Source organism: Manduca sexta, chromosome 25 (genome assembly GCF_014839805.1).
Source record: "Manduca sexta isolate Smith_Timp_Sample1 chromosome 25, JHU_Msex_v1.0, whole genome shotgun sequence".
Lineage (NCBI taxonomy): Eukaryota > Metazoa > Arthropoda > Insecta > Lepidoptera > Sphingidae > Manduca > Manduca sexta.
Window position 1 is genome coordinate 9,361,628 of NC_051139.1, and position 20,160 is coordinate 9,381,787.

General features: G+C 33.1%; 2 protein-coding genes across 2 annotated transcripts; both read right to left on the bottom strand.

The window, feature by feature from the left end:
• Positions 1–8,340: 8,340 nt before the first annotated feature.
• On the bottom strand, positions 8,341–11,965 carry LOC115455385 (cilia- and flagella-associated protein 161). The gene is made up of 6 exons (XM_030184064.2): positions 11,675–11,965; positions 11,132–11,294; positions 10,526–10,767; positions 9,956–10,114; positions 9,396–9,485; positions 8,341–8,817 (listed from the first exon to the last, which is right to left on the bottom strand). Exons 1-6 carry the CDS (start codon positions 11,759–11,761, stop codon positions 8,725–8,727), a joined length of 834 nt encoding a protein of 277 aa, XP_030039924.2. The 5' UTR covers positions 11,762–11,965; the 3' UTR covers positions 8,341–8,724.
• A 314-nt stretch (positions 11,966–12,279) lies between these two features.
• Positions 12,280–18,884, bottom strand: LOC115455891 (cilia- and flagella-associated protein 161). Its single transcript, XM_030184685.2, has 8 exons — positions 18,594–18,884; positions 17,071–17,160; positions 16,054–16,126; positions 15,231–15,393; positions 14,413–14,497; positions 13,657–13,815; positions 13,096–13,185; positions 12,280–12,571 (listed from the first exon to the last, which is right to left on the bottom strand). The coding sequence occupies exons 1-8, from the start codon at positions 18,651–18,653 to the stop codon at positions 12,467–12,469; spliced, it is 825 nt and encodes a 274-aa protein (XP_030040545.2). The 5' UTR covers positions 18,654–18,884; the 3' UTR covers positions 12,280–12,466.
• Between the last annotated feature and the right edge of the window lie 1,276 nt (positions 18,885–20,160).

Genomic DNA, 20,160 nt, shown 5'->3' on the forward strand with positions numbered 1-20,160 from the left:
CGCTTGTATAGAATAGTATACTATAGTTCATATTGTATACTGTTTTGATTGTATAAATAGTAAATACATGTTTTGATTAAGCAACACTTCATGTGAAATCATCTTATATGAATAAACGTGGCCCCCATTAGCGTAAATCACCAATTCCTTAATGTTGAACATATGAGCTCCGAACAGCTTTTAAAACTTTTTTTTTTATTAATTATTTTGTATACGTGCACAAAAAATTTACCCCATTACACCTAATGGTATGTGGAATGGCGTCTAATATAATATTTAGACATAATAAAAATTATGCAGTATCCACGATGGATGTTACAAATCTTTTACAATACAATACCAGATATCAATAACTTACTCATAAATTCATCATTAAGGCATGTGTGTTATTGCATACCAAAACATGTAAAGGGCTCGCAATAAAGTTTTCACAGTTGCGAACATGAAATATATCCATTTTCAATAAAGCCTTTGAGGCGCCAGTGTCACAAAGCGAAGAATGCTTTTGCACCGTTGACAATTGAATGTGGACACTTAGTTCAGACCGAAGTTTCGTGCAAGGCGTACGTGCTCTCAACCGAGTAACCAAACCCTCCCAGAGATACGCTCCCTGCGAGAAACAGAATCAGCATAATAGTATTATAACGTCGTTAAAACAAAGAAGCCCTTTTCTGCTCATGATGGCTTCACATAACTGAGAAGTTAGCAGGAGACCAATACGTTTGCATTCGTAACTTTGCCTAATTTTGCTTAGCCTCATTGTTTTGCGTAACGCTTCGCAGTAATTCTGCTGAATATAAATGAAGTTTCCCTTGTTCCATGAATAACATTTGCTAAGAGCTCAATTTACATTTTAACAGCAATATATATGCTAAAAGTTAGATTTTTAAAATACCTACCACCATTTGCTAATCTAAGCCTTTGTGGTTACACTGTCTTTTTTATTAAATGTGGACATACAGAAGTTAATTTTAATCGCTTAAGTGCAATGTGTAATATTCTACCTACGCTTTATTTTACGATATCGTTGTCCTATTAGCATTAAGTTAGTTTTCTAATTTAATATGGAAATCCACATAGTCGTCTTCACCTCTAGCATTATGCTAAAAATCATCCATTAATTACGAATATTTTTACCACAAATCCCGGTTTTACCTACATTCCTGTCTTACTTTTCATTTTCTAGTTTAGTACGAATATGAATATCATATTATTCATACACTCATACACATATATACACACAATATATATTTCTTACTGAAAGTGTGATTGCCGATGTAAATTCTTTTAAAGTAATGATTATAGCATTATAGTGTGTAAAACTTAAATTGCTTTTTATTGATATTTATTTTGTTTCAAACTTACTTTTTAATTTACATCTACATTTGGGTAATTTATTTCAAATAAGTATGTGGTTTCATTTAGTAACGTAATTTAAAAAAGACCCCGTATAATATAACGAAGAAAAATCAGAGCGTTTCTTGAGAGCAAAAATTACTCGTTTGAATAATGTTCCGCTTTTATTAACCGCTAAAAATATTGTTGGGTGAAGTGAACACCCCGTGATGAGACCAACGAGATTACCTGTGACGTTTCCGAGGGAGAAATAAGAATACTTTATTTTGGTTGTTTCAGCTTATAAGAAACAGGGACTTCATAAGAAATTAAACATTGCGATGTTTAGTATTATTTTAAGGAAGCATATACCTTAGTAATTAGATTTTGTATATAATAAAATGATTAACATATTATAATAGAGATAACACCATTTTAGTAATAGCGAAAATAAAACAGAAGTGTTTTTTTAATTTAAATGTAACGTCAGTGTTTACGAAAATATTCCTATCAAATAACGATGTACCTACATAACTTACTTGATATAATTTCATTGTTTTCATTATTGCATAAAACATTAAAGTGTGGGTAAAATCTTTCTGAGTGTAGCGTAATTACTTTTAGCGTAGTCTAAAGATACTTTAAAGATGGTCACCTGCATGCAAATTATGAGCTCTTTCGTGTCCCTTGAAAATTTTATGGTGAAGTTTTTTTGAGTTCTCTTTTCAAATAAGGCACTCAAATTTCTTTGACGATAAATGGAATTTGAAATATTTCTTACTTGGAGATAAATTAATTTCGGGATTCACAATGCCCTGCCCTAGCAGGGTTCTTTAATAAATATTTAAAAGTAATTTATTCACCCTAAGAAAACCTTATGGCTTAATTTATAAAGAAAACGCATTACAGAAATCTCGAGATATAAACGTAATATTTTAAACACACACACACACACATTCACGCCATTTATCCCCAAAAGGGGTAAACAGAGGCGAGCACAAATTCTAGACTGCGGAGTAATACTGAGTGGAAAAACCCAAAAAAAAAAACAATATCACTTTGCCGAATATGGGAATTCAACTCGAAACCTCAGCACTGAAGTCATACCGTAATACAACTATGCCACCGAGATAGTATAATTTCTAAAACATTATAATTATGATTAGAAATCGGGAGTTGGTTTGTTCGTTTCATTTATGAATTATAACATTTCAATGTTGAACCTTTATGAATACTTTCAAGATCCATATATATATAATAATGAATCCCTATTTCCCTTGGTCAAGCCATCACGCGTGAACGGCTGGACCGATTTCACTATTTTTTGTTGTTGTGTTTGTTATTGTCAGGAGAAGGTTCTTATGAAAGAAAAAATTCAAAAAATTGCGCGGAAAATTAGAAAACTAAGAAAACTTAACGAAAATATTAATTTTATATAATTGTCAATTTTTTTTAAATAACTATCAGCGATTGACAGAATGCGCGCTGCAAATTCATAGTTAAGACGGGACAACGTCTGTCGGATCAGCTAGTAATAAATAAACATGTATACAACAAAAATAACAAAACTGTATACAACAGAAACGTCCTTTTCTACTTATTTCTTAGGTAAAAGAACATTAAATATTATTGTCTATTCGAACTCCAAACGTTTTCATTTGAAACAATCATCTGATATTACGGCGCGGCGTTCAGATAGTGATACAGAATAATAATTTTCCTGCGTATTAGTAAGATGTTATTACGAAATTCAATTCATGAATTATTCACATGTGATATGTATCCGACGAACAACTAATATAACGGGCAATTTCTAACAATTCCGACAAAAACTTTGAGAGAGAAACCTTTCCTTGTAAAGATAATCAAATAACACGTTCTAAGGAATATTGTTTTAATAAATGGGAATACTTTGGGCAATTCAAATGCGATCGACTTTTTATTTCTGCTAGTTTTTGCTCAACGCTAGCCTCTCAAGGGACTATATCCTGACACAAAAAATCTTATAACGGATACCTTTTTTCGGGATTCAAGATACTGTCATGACCAATTTAATCAAAATCAACACAGTTTATAAATTGTAAACACGTACATTTAATGACTACGAAAACTAATAAACATTACTTACACATTATAAAATATTGTAGTATTTTCATTTATAAAAAAATATATAGATTATACCTAAATTCGGTGTGTAGATTTTGTCCTATATATGCCTTTTTTTAAACTTGATGTTTTACCCTGCTTTACATAAAACATTCTTCCACGTGTAATCCCTCAGGCAAACACAAGCTTCCAACGTTTCTCTAAAATATTACGGTAGAAGTTACATATACTTAAAGCAATACTAAACTCTAAAAATATCATAAATGCCTATCTTTACTAGCCCTTAAACGTACATGGTAAGCAATCCCAAATATTTTATTCAAACGATATCTATAATTCGAAAATTGTTATATCCATTTATCCACGTGGGAATGGTGCTCAGGATAACATACATTGACACAGGATCAATAAACCGATTAAATAGTTATAACCAGGCCTTTTTTGTCACTTCTTTTACGGTGGCACGCTAATTCTCAAAAGTTGTAAGTCTATGACCTTTATACCCCTCTCTTCCTGTATTTTAATGGATTTTTACAGATACTCTCGAAATTTTCCTAAAAAACCCGAAAAGCCCTGTTTATAACCATATAATCAAGTACAATTTACTCGTCAATGTTTAAACACATCTAACAGCTACACACCCAGTCTTGGACCTATGCTAGCGTAGATACAAATACTGTATAGGAAACTACGAAAGAAGTACTTAAGACTTTCAATCTCTACACCCAGACCTTTGTCTTACTACGAAGATAGTATTTAGCCATAGAAATTCCTATACGCAGTAATAAGAGACCAGGAACAATTTATAAAATTCACGTTATTCAGCAATGAGCGTAAAGAAATAAATTGTAGCTACTCGCTATCTGCCAATTGAAGGCTTTTGTGACTTAGTAGAGCAAAGCCGACGACCCGAGCATGAAGTGTTCTGTCACAACTCGCAATGATAAACCTTTGTTCCCTGTGACGAGTTTTTAGAATTGTTATCGAGTCTATTGTGGGCGTTAATGAACGACGTTTCACGGGAAATGCTGTACGGCGAGATAAACGTGGGGCGTGGGGGTGAAAATTGACGATAATTATCACTTCATTGTGTTCACTTATCTGCCGGACTAGTCTGTTGCTCCTCGCGGGTTTATTTCATTTAATCTCTATTGTACCTCGGATGACATAATCGCATTTGTATCAAAGGTTTGATTATGTATATAGCTAGAGGGGTTATAACACAGATAACCTAGCGGTAAAAACCTAGTTCGTGCATTAGTTAATTCTGCTGTCTTCGAAAAAAAACGGATGCAGTGTATATTTCCTTCATTACTGGTTTATTTATTTATTTATTACACTTTATATACAAAGAGTACAAAGGCGGACTTAATGCCGAAGGCATTCTCTACCAGTCAACCTTTATCATGTGCAAAGTTCTATTATCTTTTTGTCACAGATATTCAATACATTATAACATTTTACTACTATTTGTAGGCTCCCATATAACTCAAAACGTATTTTTTGAACCACATAACGTTTAACCTTAAAATGACATAACCGGCTACGCCTGTTTTATCCTGTTTATTTCGGCAATAAATTAAATATGGACCAAACAGCGTCTAACGCTCTATTTTAAGTCTCATAAAAATGGAAAATATGCAATTTAAATACAATGAGCGGAGGGGTTTTATAAGATGTCTACGAACGTAAAGCGATGTAATATTTACCTACCTAGCTAAGATTACTATGTTGTTTTCAGGTGATGATCAATGTCTGTACTATTTTTTCCATAAGTTTGATACCCTCCATGACTTAGTGCTTAACGAGACACGGGGCTATCACATAGCGAACTTCCGAACTCCGAGCTGCGACTGGATAATTTTTAAGATGGAGAAACCCAGTCTAGCCCGGCCCAGGATTCAAACCCAGAACGTCAACGCGGTAGTGATGCTTGTACTGCCTACGCATTACAACTACGCCACCGCGACGGTAAATTTTGTTAATATGCTCCATGATTTTTATTCAGACGCAACTAAACCGGATTAACTTCTATATTTTACATTACCTTTTATCGCAAATATAATTCGAACACGATGCTACGCGATTTACGACCTAATCATAAAACTGAAAATCGGGAACAATAATAACTGGAAATGTCCGGGCCAGGTCAGTGCGTATAAGAGTTCATGTAACGATCAAACGATGTGAGTAATGTTGATTGAAGTTTTCGATAGATTGATTACGCAAGTTAATAAACGATTTACAGCTATTTTGTTTGGCAAACACGATGGATCATCTACGGGACCCTCGAAAATCTATGTAAGACGGATGAATCAATATTATATTAACCAGCGATTGACTTTTCAAAACAATATTAGTCAGAAAAATAAAAAAATCCGTTTATAACTAAGTACTTAATCTTGAAGAAATAGTAATTGAGAACCTGCCGGTTTTTATTTAACTGAGACTTAAACATAACAGCAAATAAAAGCTAATAAATATGCTCTACATATATATAGCACAAGTACAGCACTAGATAACATAATAAAATTAACAAAAAAAGAGTTTAAATCTTCATGAACAACCCTCTAGCTAACCTGATGTAGGCTGAAAACGAAATCCAAACATGGCTCAGTAAGTAATAACGTCAATATGACACCAAAGGGTTTCTCTACAAAAGAATCGATTCAAAATCTACGTAGTTCGCAGTTAAACAACCATTGCACAAAGAACATGCACCTATAAGCAAGCGTGGTGGAGGAAAAGTGGCCAGCTATAGTGCGACAGAGTTTTCTAACTCTCAAAAGTTACGTGTTTCGCATCCCGTAGCTCGATGCGGAGTGTCGCCGCTCTTAAAGGATATTAGTTGTACTTACCGTTAGCCTTTCACAGAGGCAAAGAAACGGCTGTATAGACAAACTGCGGCTAACTGAGCACGAACGGTTCTTTTAAAATGTATTTTTCCTCATATGTGCTATTTCAGTAACACGTAACGAGCTACGACTGTTTTAACTGCACTCTGTTCATTACGGATTCCACATGCGTTAACTTACAGCTGTCATAGAGGTAGACTAATTAAATTTTCATAATACCTCAAGCATTCTACTCGAGTAAACTAAACGAACTTGTTCGCGACATCCCCGCTAGACTGAACTGTGTTAAAGTTGTACAGGATTATTAAAATAGACATGTTACATTGAATTCACCCTGTGCATTACTACGAATTTAATTAGTGAATTTTGATCTCTTCATGAACATAATAATTGTCTTTGCTTTCCATATAATTATGTAAAATTACTAAATAGCTTAACAGTGTTAAAATAATATATTATAATGATTGCATATTATTAATATTGCATTAGAGTATAGATTTGCATATTAATATTTGAATACCCGGGCGTCTTTTGCTTCAACAATATAACTCATTCAGAAAAGTATTTAAAAAAAATCCCTTATTATAAAAATAGGTACTTTTACGTAAGTTTGATCATAAAAGCAGATAAAACGAGTCAATAAGCTTAATAGAAAAACTCATGAATAAAGACGTATAAAGACAGATAACGAAAAGGGATACGGCGAGGATCCATTGGATATCAGAACCCTTTTATCAAAATTTCAACCATTTACAGCAATTCAATAGAAATTCGATTTAATCAAATAAGCTCATTGTTGAAATGTTTTTATTTTTTATCATGGAAGGACAAAGTTACTACACTTCACTGGGAACCTGAGCTTATAGCTAATGTTCATAAATTACAGGTAAATGCCTATTCATTTAGCCATAGGCCGTGTATAGTTATTTACTTTCAAGTAATATACGTAAAAGAAAACTGGTCATCAATCTAAGACTTACACAAAGTTATAAGGGAAAAAAAACATAAGTAAATAAAAACCCAGCAAACCATGATTGACAGAAAGTTTCTCGACGCTAAAAACTAATTAGCACAATGAAACAAATGACGGCAAAAAATGTATGACGGAGCCTCTCGCAAACGCGTTTTCTGTCACATTCTCACCTCTGTTAGATGAGACTTTTGCTTTTCTATCAGATTTAAAAGTGTAACAGGTGATCTGTCGATTCTATTTTCTACTAGCCGTGCCAAGGTATATGGATGGTATTTTTTTACCGCAAGAAAATTCAATAATCTGCATAATATGCCATATACATTAAAATTTTGTATTATCAAAATCCGAATGAAAATCTATTCAACTGTTTTACTTGCTAGATAGTTTACCTAACAGTAACTCTGTTAAGTTTAAAGAATTTATGTCTTTAATGTAAACCTTATGAAACAGCGTATTCCGAAGCGCGCACAAGGTGCTACGGACTACGGCCTACGATACTCTGAAGCTAATAATATTCAAATGTTTAACCGACTTCCAAAAAAGAGGACATTCTCAATGCGTGTGTTTGTATGTCTTTTCAATGTATCTAGAACTATTACTCTTTTGAAAGTATTAAACAATTGGTAAATGTATTATACCAAGCGTTGTATTGGCACTTAAAGAAATAGCATTTATTTCAATCAAGCATTTACTTCGCTAAGCGGAACAATCGTTATTTAACCCTCATCCTAGGTGCCATATTAAATTATCTTAATTATTATAGTGTTATAAAAACATATATCTCAAATTACATGTTTTACTTAATAATATAAAAATATGTACTTCTTAACAAATTATTGAGCTTTGGATCTTAACAGGTTTTTAGCTATTTACTATATATTTCAGGTTATAAAATTTAAATTTTGTGACTTAATTTATAATAGACAAGTAAATTAACTTTTAAAAAGGACTCAAATAAAGCAGAAGAGTAAACTCATTATATTTAAGACACCACCACAATCCATCCTCAAAAAGAACTTGAAATGTTTCAGCAGATGCGCCATAATATTTTTTCAACAATACTCACGGTCATGTTATTTTAGATCAATTCTTATAACGAGGGCTATGACTTATTCATATTCTCCAAGATAGATACAATCAGTTCGAAGACTTCAGCTGGCGAACCGTATAATAAACGAGACAATAACGAACGTAGCATTGTAGAACTCTCGGCGATGAGACGAGACGGCAAGCACGCGGCCCTCTGCTTACTGGAATCATTTTATTTTCAAGTAGTTTCCTATTTATCTAACCTTCATGGCAAAATAAAATACTACTTTATTTTTAATTAATAAACAAGCTATATAGATATTTAACTTTTCCAATCCATAAAAGTTCAGTAAAACTCTTTTTTTAGTAAAAGGTAATTTTCTTTGAATATTTTTATACATTATACATAATATTGATTTTGTTCATTTAACTAGCAATGGGTGTGTAAATTTGCCATATATTATTTGGTAATTCACGACCGTAGACATCAAGATATGTTTTCATTACCGGAGCACAAATCTGAAATAGTATAAACATATTTATCAATCTTAGAAGTGTCAAGAAGTAATAACTAAATGTATTTAAACATGAGACTACTAGAACAAGCGTTTACTCCTGGGTTCGTCCGCGTGAATTCTTTATTAGAAATAAAAATCCTGCTATTGAAAATAAAAATAGAGATTGGTTCCCTTCGCTGATCTGATGCAGGTTGAAGAGTTTACGTTGGAGCGTCATTTTTAAACAACCCAAAAGTGGTTGAATGCTATATGATAGACCATATACAACTAGTAAAAATAATGATTTCTTATGTTTACGCGAATGTTAGACATTGAAATTAAACTAATTTTCGGATTCTATCGCGGTAATTAGTGTTTTAGTTTCTCCCGACGTTTCGAAGACTTTGCACTTTGCAGACTTATGTAGGTAGATAGTGTAACTTTGACTTTACGGATGAACAACACCTCAGTCCCCCCCGTGACCATGAAGGCTGCAAAGTCTTCGAAACGTCGGGAGAAAATAAAACACTAATTACCGCGATAGAATCCGAAAATTAGTTTAATTTCAATAGTAAAAATAAGTCATTACAAGATACTAACTTTCCCATAAAATCCCATCGCCCACACGCCAACATTAATGCCTAGATTAATATTAGTCGCACAATGATTTATTATCAAATCCGCATTCACCTACAAACAATCGAATTAATTTAAAGCAATAAATACTTTTTTAATATTTAAATATTACTGGCTTTTACTAAGTTCAAATTAACACGGGTTTAAATTAGTAATGACTAAATATTTAAAAATAGCTACATGTAGCTAGCAGTCAACAAAGATTACGTTTTTTAATGCTTATATTGTGCAAAATAATATTTTTAATGAATATACCAGCAATGAACACTCCACTACATCGATTTTTAGCCAAGGTGTAACGCAAAATTATACTTACAAGTTAAGAATGACACAAAACGCTCATTAAGAAAACTCTAGAATATTAAGTTATCTTATTTTTTCTTTAAACGTCTTTTCTTTTCTTATCAAGTCGGCGCAGTGTAATTGCTAGTATCGACTATGTATCCGTAACATACATATCTACATGTATACGTGACATAGAAATTTCGAAACTACAGACTTTGAAAATGTTCAAGTAGTCTTACGGTAATAGGGTGTCCTTCCTGCTCGAATCTAGTAATGCCTGGTTTTTGCACAGGTAACAGCCGCCAACGCGTGTTCGATACAAAATGTTCGCTCAGGTAGAGAGGAAACTTACCGCAAAGTCCAGGTATCGGATTAGGATCATACCGTATGTAAAGAGGCTGAAATACGATGCACATCCTGGAGTTACTTTCATTAGTATCTACGGTTTTTAATTCAAGAATATCTGAACAGAATAAATTTCTTTAAAATATGCGTCAAGCAGACGATTACAAAATGAAGTATATTTGAAACCTTCTGGGCAAAACTTTATAATAAGCAGATATATAAAAAGGAATAAACGTTTTAAGTAATACTATGAATAGAATTTCCCCTCACCAAACACATGTATTGTTCTTTTAAAAATATTAAATTTTTTGTAAACCCTAGCAACGTTGTCTCCCCTGTGTTTGTCATTGATTTTTTAATATCGCGTACCCTATTAGATCTTATCAGATAATATATTCCTTTGGGGTAATCTGAAAAGGGTTAGTATAATATAGCTACATTTTAGTTAAGATTGTATAAGGAACCTTTTTCTTTTCCGATGAAGAGAGCATTAAAAGAAATTCTTGATTGTACTTTAATTGCTCCCCCTCCCTGTTACAGTAGTCTGCACTGGTTATAATGAAAGTGCTTCTTTCAGCTGGTTGCAGGTCGGGGACACCAGCCAGGGAGCACCCGTCAACTAGCTCTTGAGAGTACGTGATATCATTAGACGAAATACGGCCACAAAGTAGCAGCCCCTTTTTGTCTTCCACGGGTGGATCAGACGCTAACAAATATTAATTAAGTTTTATAAATATTATACACAAACAAAATTTCATGACGATTTTATCTGCTTTAAATACTTTTTATTAAAAACTACTAACCAGTGATGGGCCTACAGAAAATATCCCATCCGTTTTGGAAATATATGGGTATTATGGCATAGGATATTTAATTGAATATTTAGGTACTTAGAGTAAATGATAAAATCAATTTTGAGAAATGATATTTTCACATTAAAAACTCCTCTTAAGTCTAATCTTCTTCATATTGTATCAAAACACAACTAAGAAAACCGGAAATGATTTTCTTTAATGGTTTCTTCCCATTTACCCATTTATTTAGATTGAATAAGTCATTAAACTAGTCACCTGGCACATGAGGTGCGAGGAGTGATATTCTTGCCCCAAACCCAATGCTCCCAGAAGATTGAGTTAAAACAGTCGGTTTGTTAAGATTTTCCGTCATTTTACGGAATCTAGCTAACATCAAGTCTCCCTTTTTCATTTGCTCCAAAAACTTATTTAATTTATACTGCAATAAAAAGTCAACAGTCCTTGTTAATTTAAGGGGCCTTCAATTTCTTTATCCATACTTACATACGATTATAGATATCTACATAATAGATGTATTGTAAGTTATACCAAGATTGTTCTGTGGAAATTCATCATAATACTTTCTTACAATAACAAAAATTTATATTAATTAATCAACAATGACCACTTGCACTTATATTTTCCTGCCAGGTTACCCAAGCATTAAAAGCACCTAACCTTTGTCAATTTTCAAAAAAATAATCACCTAATAGGATTCCTAAGAGATTGAGAGCACGATTCTCAGTAGCACCACCGCAAAACTAGGAAATAAACTTTGAAAGATACAATTACACGAGAAATAAATTGAAATATTTGTACCTCCTCCAATTTAGTAGATTCATACCAATTACCAACGCGTACACGGTTGCAGTAAACAATGCCTTTGTCCTCATCAAGCTTCGGCATTTTGAATAAATGTTGGTAAAATTGTACAAAACAAAAATCAATAGAAGCGTATCTGATTTCGCATTATCAAAATGTCAAATATTTGCCAAATCTATGTTAAGTTTTACCAAAGAGGCATCATATTTGGTTAGATAAGTATTTTTTTTCTGCTTACAAATGACTGCCACTAAACCGTCTTGTATAATTTATAAAAATGAGATCCACATGTACGCCGTAAACATACGAGAGTAGGTACTAAACCGCAAAATATTCGTATATAAGCATCTTGTGACGGTTGGTAAAGACCAAGGGCGTCTAGAGAATTCGGGACAAGAGCCCGAAGAATGCTAACAACGTACGTAAACCGAATATTGTCTTGTCATGTAATAAATAACAATGCATGTATCTATATTAGATTTCGGGCAATTTATTATAGACCTCTGTAAAACAATTTTTAAAATTAACTTCCAATAATCTACGACGAACATATTAGAATTAATAAAATAATAATAAAGCGTCTATAAATTAAACAACAGAACTTTGAACAATACTTTTAATATGAATGACCATAATAATTTCCTTATTTAAACGTGAAGGGATTTCACGTGCCCAAACTTATCACGCATAATCATACTTTATAGAAAACATAAATATATAAAGTAATAAAATATAATTAAACATTTTACATAATCAGCGAAAAACATGGCAGGTTTAAAACCGTCACATTTAATCCTTGGTTTTGGTCTCAACGTCGCTGACTAACGTGAAAATATTTTCAGCCGTATGCCTCCTATGTATGTCGATGTAATTCCGGCAAGTGACTCCACATTCCTGATTCAAAAGAAATAATATATTTAGGAAAACTCCGACATTTCACATTTAGTCAAATTGAATTTCACATTTCTGCTTGATATTATTTTAAAATAGTGGAGTTACGTATAAAATTGGTACCAGTGCAGTTATTATTCTTATTTAGGTAGGGTAGGTTTTTCAATGATGTGATAACATATAATATATATATATTTTGTATACATATAACGTATACAAATTGAGGAATTAATATTATTGTTTAACTTTTATTTTTCTCTATTAGGTCAGCATTATGAGGTAAATTTACATTATGTCAAATTAACAAATCTGTGTAACAAATGGACATTGATGGACAAGGATAAGCTATTGTTAAAATATAAGCCGTCAATAAATTTGCCTTACATGTTATATATTTTTTAATATTATTAGCTACATTTGGTTGACTACCTATCGAAGACATAAAAACATCAAAAAGCTATTTTGTTTTCATGTAATCCCAATAGATATATATATGAACATGATATTTTTTTAATAAGACGACTTACTGGACCAAAAAATGTCTGCATCCAGCTTTGATTCATAACGCACAAACTTTTATCTGCGACACAGTTCTTGACTATAAGTTTAGCGCTAGTCTGAAATTATAAAAAGTAATTTACACCAAAACTAAAGGTTATCAACCTTTCATAATAAAAATAAATAATGAACGTAAAAAACTTCTAACTAATATTATAAATGCAAGTCGGTGAGATGTGTTTAGATGTTTATTAACTTAACGGATTTGGATAAAATTTGGCCCACGGATAGACGATGTCTTGGATTAATACATGGCCTTTAAATCACGATAATTTGCTCCCATTAGAAATAAGGGAATTTTTTTATCAAATTTTTAATAGATGGCACTGGCGTCATACAGACGGCTTCATGAATCTCTACAATGTTTTAGGGACCTTTGTAGCAGGAAACGCTATTCACACGTGCGAAATTGCGCGCAATACCTACTACGAAATAAGAGTGGTGCCACACTACAAAAAAGACTTCCTTTGCTATACCTAATTGTAAATTCTGTGAATTTAAAGGAAGTAGATTAATTAAACAGTATAAACCTTCACTGGGCTTCCAATGCCCTCCAGACGGTCACAAGGCAGTTGTGGTATGGTGCTCCATCGACAATTACTGTCTTTTATGGCACTGAGACGAATAGGCATACGGTCGGCCGGCGCTGGCGTGCCCTCTGGCGTGTATCTTACGTACAAAGGGGCTGCCTAAACATAATTAAATACAACTTTACGTTTATTTCGGGGCACAAAACATATAATTTCCAAACAATTAATGAGTGAAATGTTACTTGCATCCGTATGAATTATTTAATATTAGCAAGTTATTTGGTCAATGAGATAAAATCAGTCAGTAATTGATAGAAAACAGAATTGAAAAGAATTAAATAAAAATAAAAGAAATAGCAGTCAGTAGCTACGTAGCGCCCAATCAAAGTTGTTTCTTTTATTAAGGTCTCTACAATACAAGAGTCTGTGTAAAAAAGTTGGGACGGCAAAATGGCTCATCGTCTCACTACAAACCCTAATTATTCAACTATGTCATAAGTTATTTAAACCGACTAATTTAATCAAAAAGAAAACTATATATTATTTTGCACACAAAAATTATTTCCTTGAAATATCATAGAGATGTCGACTAAAAGGCTCTATAATTATAAAAACTCTTAAGTACTACATAAGAAATGCAGTGTAAAATAGTTCTTAAATTTTACTGCCGTTTGTAGTAGTTTTTAATGGGCACTTACTTAAAATATATACATTTTATTACGGCATAAGTTTTAAAGGGTCGTAATATTATTTCACCTTTGGGTCACCGTAGTTTTCGGCACGCAGCAAGAATTCGTCGCCGTAATTCATTTTCTCTCCATGCAGAGTTTCATCCGCAGCACTTTTACAAAAAATATGGCGTTGCTTAGCCAAGAAACAAGTTCATATAAGAGACAAGCATTCATATTGTAGGTAATACGGGTTATGAGGCTGTCGGGGTGTTGTGATAAATATAGATCACCACAAGGAGAATACCTTATGTCTCTTTTCTGAAAATGTGTGCTGTTTGACGTCCTATTTTAGTCTTTTATTGCCTTATAACGTCAGGACATAGTTATTACTGGGCAATACACATCAATCAAACTAGCATTGTATCATTTTATAGTTACTTATAACATAAATGGAAAATTTGTGAAAAAGTTTGGATGTTTATTCTTTTTGGGAGTAGATGCAGGAACAACTCAACGGATTTGAATGAAATTAAGCACACGGCTAGAACATGTTCTAGATAGCACATAGGCTTATTCCGAAATTTTACTACCTTGTGGAACAATGTATTTTTTTAATCAGATTGTTTAAATAGATAGTGCTGGCATCGAACAGTTTTTTAGAGACTTTTGTAATTGGAAATGGTATTGAGGCGGACGAAGCCGCAAGCAACACCTAGTATAATGTATAACTGACACATAATAACTTACATCCCAAGCCGGCTTTGTAGTCGTCCTTCACAGGAAATTACAATAAGTTGCCTATCAAACATTACGAAAAACATAAAAAAAATGGCATACATGTTATTTATGTAACGTAGCTCCTGCACAGGTAACATCAGATATAAAAAAAATAAGAATAAGGACCTGAGTATAACAAAAGTATTCCGGCAACATGGTGTTGTTATTGGAGAGAGCGTCATGAGACATCCGTCGTTTATGTTCTGCATGTAGTCCACCTGGCGCTCGCTGACTAGGCTGGACAAAGCCAGTCCGTACTGCGGCTTTCCACTCTCCGGCGAAGACTTTGCTACATTACATTGGAAGAATTTAAAAACTCAAATTGGATATTGTTATTTAGATATATAATATTATAAATTTCAAATAAACTTGTCGTAGCCAAACGTCATACGTTTTAGCTCTACATCTTTAACCAACTTTTTCATATATCTAATTCGTATTTACTTCCAATTTCCATATTATATATACGAATTTTTGCCTTCGTTTTTTTTTTGTTTTTACCATTTCCACATATCTACACCAAAATTGACTACTCTACCACATGCAAACGTTTTTCATTCCTTTTATTCACAACTTAGCATTATAATCAATGCAATACGGTTCATATTACGGACGTATAAGAGCTAAATATTAATACAATATGCTTCTTCTCAGAGTCAAATCAAAATAAAAAAAACGACGAAGTGCATGTTGGATTCGTGTACTGGGTAGAGTTCCGTATCAAGAACAGCGCCATCTGTTATCAATACCCTGAAACTGTGCACAATGTACATTCCATGCAAACTGCAGTCAACGTTAAAGAAAGACTCGTAATAGGCGTCATCTATGAACTCTATTTAACAACAAACCTATCGAAATACAGACTTCCTTGCTTCTCTGTAGTAAAATATGTGCTATGAATACATTACTATGTTTATTATAGTATGTCTGGTTTATTGTTCGTCAGTACCTGGCATATCTGAGGCGACCACTTGCACATTAAATCCGAAGAGCACAAAAGTTCCACTTATTGCTAAACGTCTCTGTAATAATAAATTGAGTAAATAATATAAGTATTATTTACTAATTGGCGAAACCAAGCCAGCGACATATTTCAATTAATTAAACGTGTTTAATACAAATTGCACTTTGAAGACTTAAACTTAATTTGGAAATGGATCCACGAAGTGACAAGTGTTGGGAAAACTTGGGGCGAAATCAATTGACTTGCATGATGAAAACTTAATTACCAATTACTAACCGAATAATTTTATTCTCAGATACGTGAGGACATCGGAACAAAGAAATTAAAAATAATAAGACTCGCCGAAATATTTTTTATTTAATACATTTAAGTATAATCTATACTATTATATAAAGACAACAGACAGCCCATGCATCGAGGAAGGCTATAAAATATCACACTATGACCAATAGGAGCGGAGCATCAATGAAAAATGTTGCAAAAATGGGGAAAATTTATCCGGTAAAGCGTAAACGGTTAAAAAGTTACGCAATAATCATGTATGATGGAATTGTTCCTCTTAAAATGTTCTAAAAATATATTATAAAACATAGTCCCCCGCCGCATCTGTTTGCCTGATACGTTGGTACTCTCGATAAACTCTAAAACTACCCAACTGATTTCGATGAAATTCTCTATTGAGATACTATGAGACCCTGGGAAGGATATAGGCTACTTTCTATCCTGAGAACTAAGAAGTTATATAGCGGCATTTTTATCCCGGAAACCTCAACGCAGGGTAACCCGCGAGCAAACGCTATAATAAATATTAGCGCTTTCGCTTCCCAATCGTTTTATACTTGAACCAAAGAAATCTAAATAACGTATCTGAACCGGTTTGTCTGACCACATAATAAGTACCTAGTCCTGAATTCAGAGTTATAAATGTAAGAAACAAGGAAAACATTAATTAATTATTGGCACTATTGTAAAAAATATTAATTTGTAACAATCTACATTTACCTCCATGAGAAGATTACTAAACAGAGTTCTCGATCTCTGCAATAATAACTCTCTCCGATCACGTTTTCGCAAAAACAATTTGAATTCGTACTGAAACAAAAATAAAATATGATGTACTCCTATAAATATATTTATCTGTATAATGAATTCATTATAATTTGGCATTTCAGCAAAAAGTAATGAATATCATAATTATGATTATGATAAACATTCCCACTTCCCAGCACAGATTATCTCATTACCTGCATGTAAGTAGATATTAATATTAATTCTGTATAAGAAACTAACGACTAAATAACCTCTACATAAAATAATCCTTTAAAATACAGTAATTAGATAACATAGCCTCTCGAGTCTGTCATTTGTAGGTTTAGATTACGGCTATTATCACTCTGACCCGACCTAGGGATCGAACCCGAAGCCTTAGCAAGCCAGTCGTGCCGCGTACACAGTAGATACACTACCGAGACCATCACAAAATGTTGAAAGAAAAATGGATACGTAATGCTTTGGGCTTTCACGTGGATTTCGTACTTTGTTGCCGTTCCGACTATATCGGTTTTTGAACTCAAAATAATGTATATGGACAGTTTAAAAACACGTATAAACATTTTCCCAGGCTGAGGCTTCATCGCCACTTACAACTGGCAATAGCTGAGGCTTGACCAACATAATATTTAACTGGCTTTAGAAAAATGGCTTTTTAGTATTTACGACTATAAGCTCACGTTTAGGGTAGGCGGTTTAGACGCTAGTGGAACCTCGATTTGTCAGGTTATTTTAGTCCCTTAATGTGCTAGATAATAAACCTATTTAAAAAAATATATATTGGGTAACTAAAATTATTGAGAAATGAATTTAATGGTTTTAATACAATTTGTGTGAGCACAAATTATATTAAAACCAAACATCATTAATAACCTGAGTATCCTACTATTGCAAAGACTATCCTTTCTGAGTAGACCGCAATACCAAGTTTTTGCCGGGGACCAGTGCTAATGGTTATAGGCTAACTAAAGCGATTAGGAAAGGACATAGGGAGGGGAAGTTAAAGGGAAAGAAATGAAATGTGGAAGAAGGGAGGTTCCCAAAGTAGGAGAGGAAATGTTTTCAAACAGGCTTAGGCTTTACCATATGGATCATCTATACCACGACGTATATACAATGCACTGTATGCTTCGGACGAGGCAAATGTCCAAAGTCCATTTGGATATTTGGTTGGCCATTCATTCGGTGTAGGGAGCGAACACGAACCACAAAATAATTGCCTCTACCAGAACTAAATAATATGTACACAATAATCAAATCTTTCTCGAATATAAATATAGAATAATTTGTAATATTACGTTTTGTTAAATTTTTTGTCCATCCCTTGTTAATAATATTATGGTAAACACCAATGAAGCGATGCCTTTTAACATTATTTCTACTTTACCTATAAAATATCGTGAGCTTTTTCAATATGTCATTTTAAGTTACCTGGTACCGGAGGAATAAATATAAATAACATCACTTGTACCTACCTCATTTTTTAATCTTTCCTCGCTCCAATTTCCAATTAGAACTGAATTGCTGTATGTCATTTATATAATCAAAAACAAGGTGGTTAATGTACACAGAAAATCTTAGAAAAATATACTTATTTATTTCCGTTATTATAATTTCTAAAGAGAATTAAAATCAAAGAGAATTTTAATAGCTTTATAAAGTAATTTTCAAAGAGAATTATAATATATATGGAAAGTAATTTTAATATTTATCAAAACAATTGACAAAATATACGCGAACACATTTGAGGCTAAATATAATTTTATCCAAAGAGTATTATCTTATCATAATTGATTATAATCTAAGGATATTTAAATTTTAAAGAAGGAAACATCATTTCAATAAAATAAAACATGTAGCTTAGGATACTTAATTTATACCTACCTATTCCTTTTGTGCAACACAGTAATATTAAAATACTAAATAATATATTCTGTCTCATACTTGTTTTTTTTTTATTGTGGCTCGGCAAAGTGGCTTTAGGGTACCTGATGTTAAGCAATTAATTAATGTTAATGTTAAATAAATGAAAAAAGTAAAATGATGATATAAGTTAGTAGTCGCCTATAACAAAATTACTCACACATAATAGTTTAATCTATAATTAACACAATAAATGAGATCATAATTACTAGAGATAAATTAAAATAATGTTTTTAGCGTTCGTAGCTGAACTTTTGTGAAGATGACTACTTTTTTGGTATATGAAGAAAGTAGCCAATATTATTAGGTACGCTAATCCAGAAAATAGTCTCTCTGTAGGTATGCCAAATTTTATTGAAATCCATTCAAAGTTTCTGTGTTTACTTCTAGCAAATATCCAGACATCTTCAGAAAGCTTTGCGTGTAAAAGTTAAATAAGGTACGTAAGTATATTTATTTATTTAGTATACTCGCTCTCTGGCACTAACGAACTGATGAACCAGGCCGGCACGGTGCGGCGGTGGTTTTCGTGAATCGTGGACCCCTACGGGGCCATGGTCAGAGTACAACCTAAGTTACACTATACCGTCTAACATGGCCAGCTTGAAGTTGGCATGTCACCCGCCCTCAACATCTGCCGTCACTTACTACCTACACCCCAAGAAACATTGTTTATTTTTGTAGAACCACTGCATTAACTACGTATCATCGAGGGCAAGGGTTCTTGGCAAAGGCTGATGGGATATTACCGGCTTATCAACTGTAGCAACTCGGGAGTGAAAATGGGGGATAAAGAGAAAGGGAGAGAGGGGGCTTCTCTGGATGGGAGGAGAGAAAGGGTAGAAGAAAAGTTAGCAAGTCTTTGAGGCCAATTGTGTCAATAGTTAGGTAATTTTTAGTATATATACCTATAAGTATTTGCGGAATATGTCCTTCCATGCATGGGTGTACATCTATTATGTAAGCCAAGCGCACAATAAAATTGCTCCGGAAGTAACATCGGAGATTATGACTAATTTCAAGCCCGTAACAAGTGAGTATTAACATTGTTATAATAGTTACCTACTTACCTAATTGTGTCTTGGATCCCCCCGAGACATTTCTTAGAAGCTCGGTCTT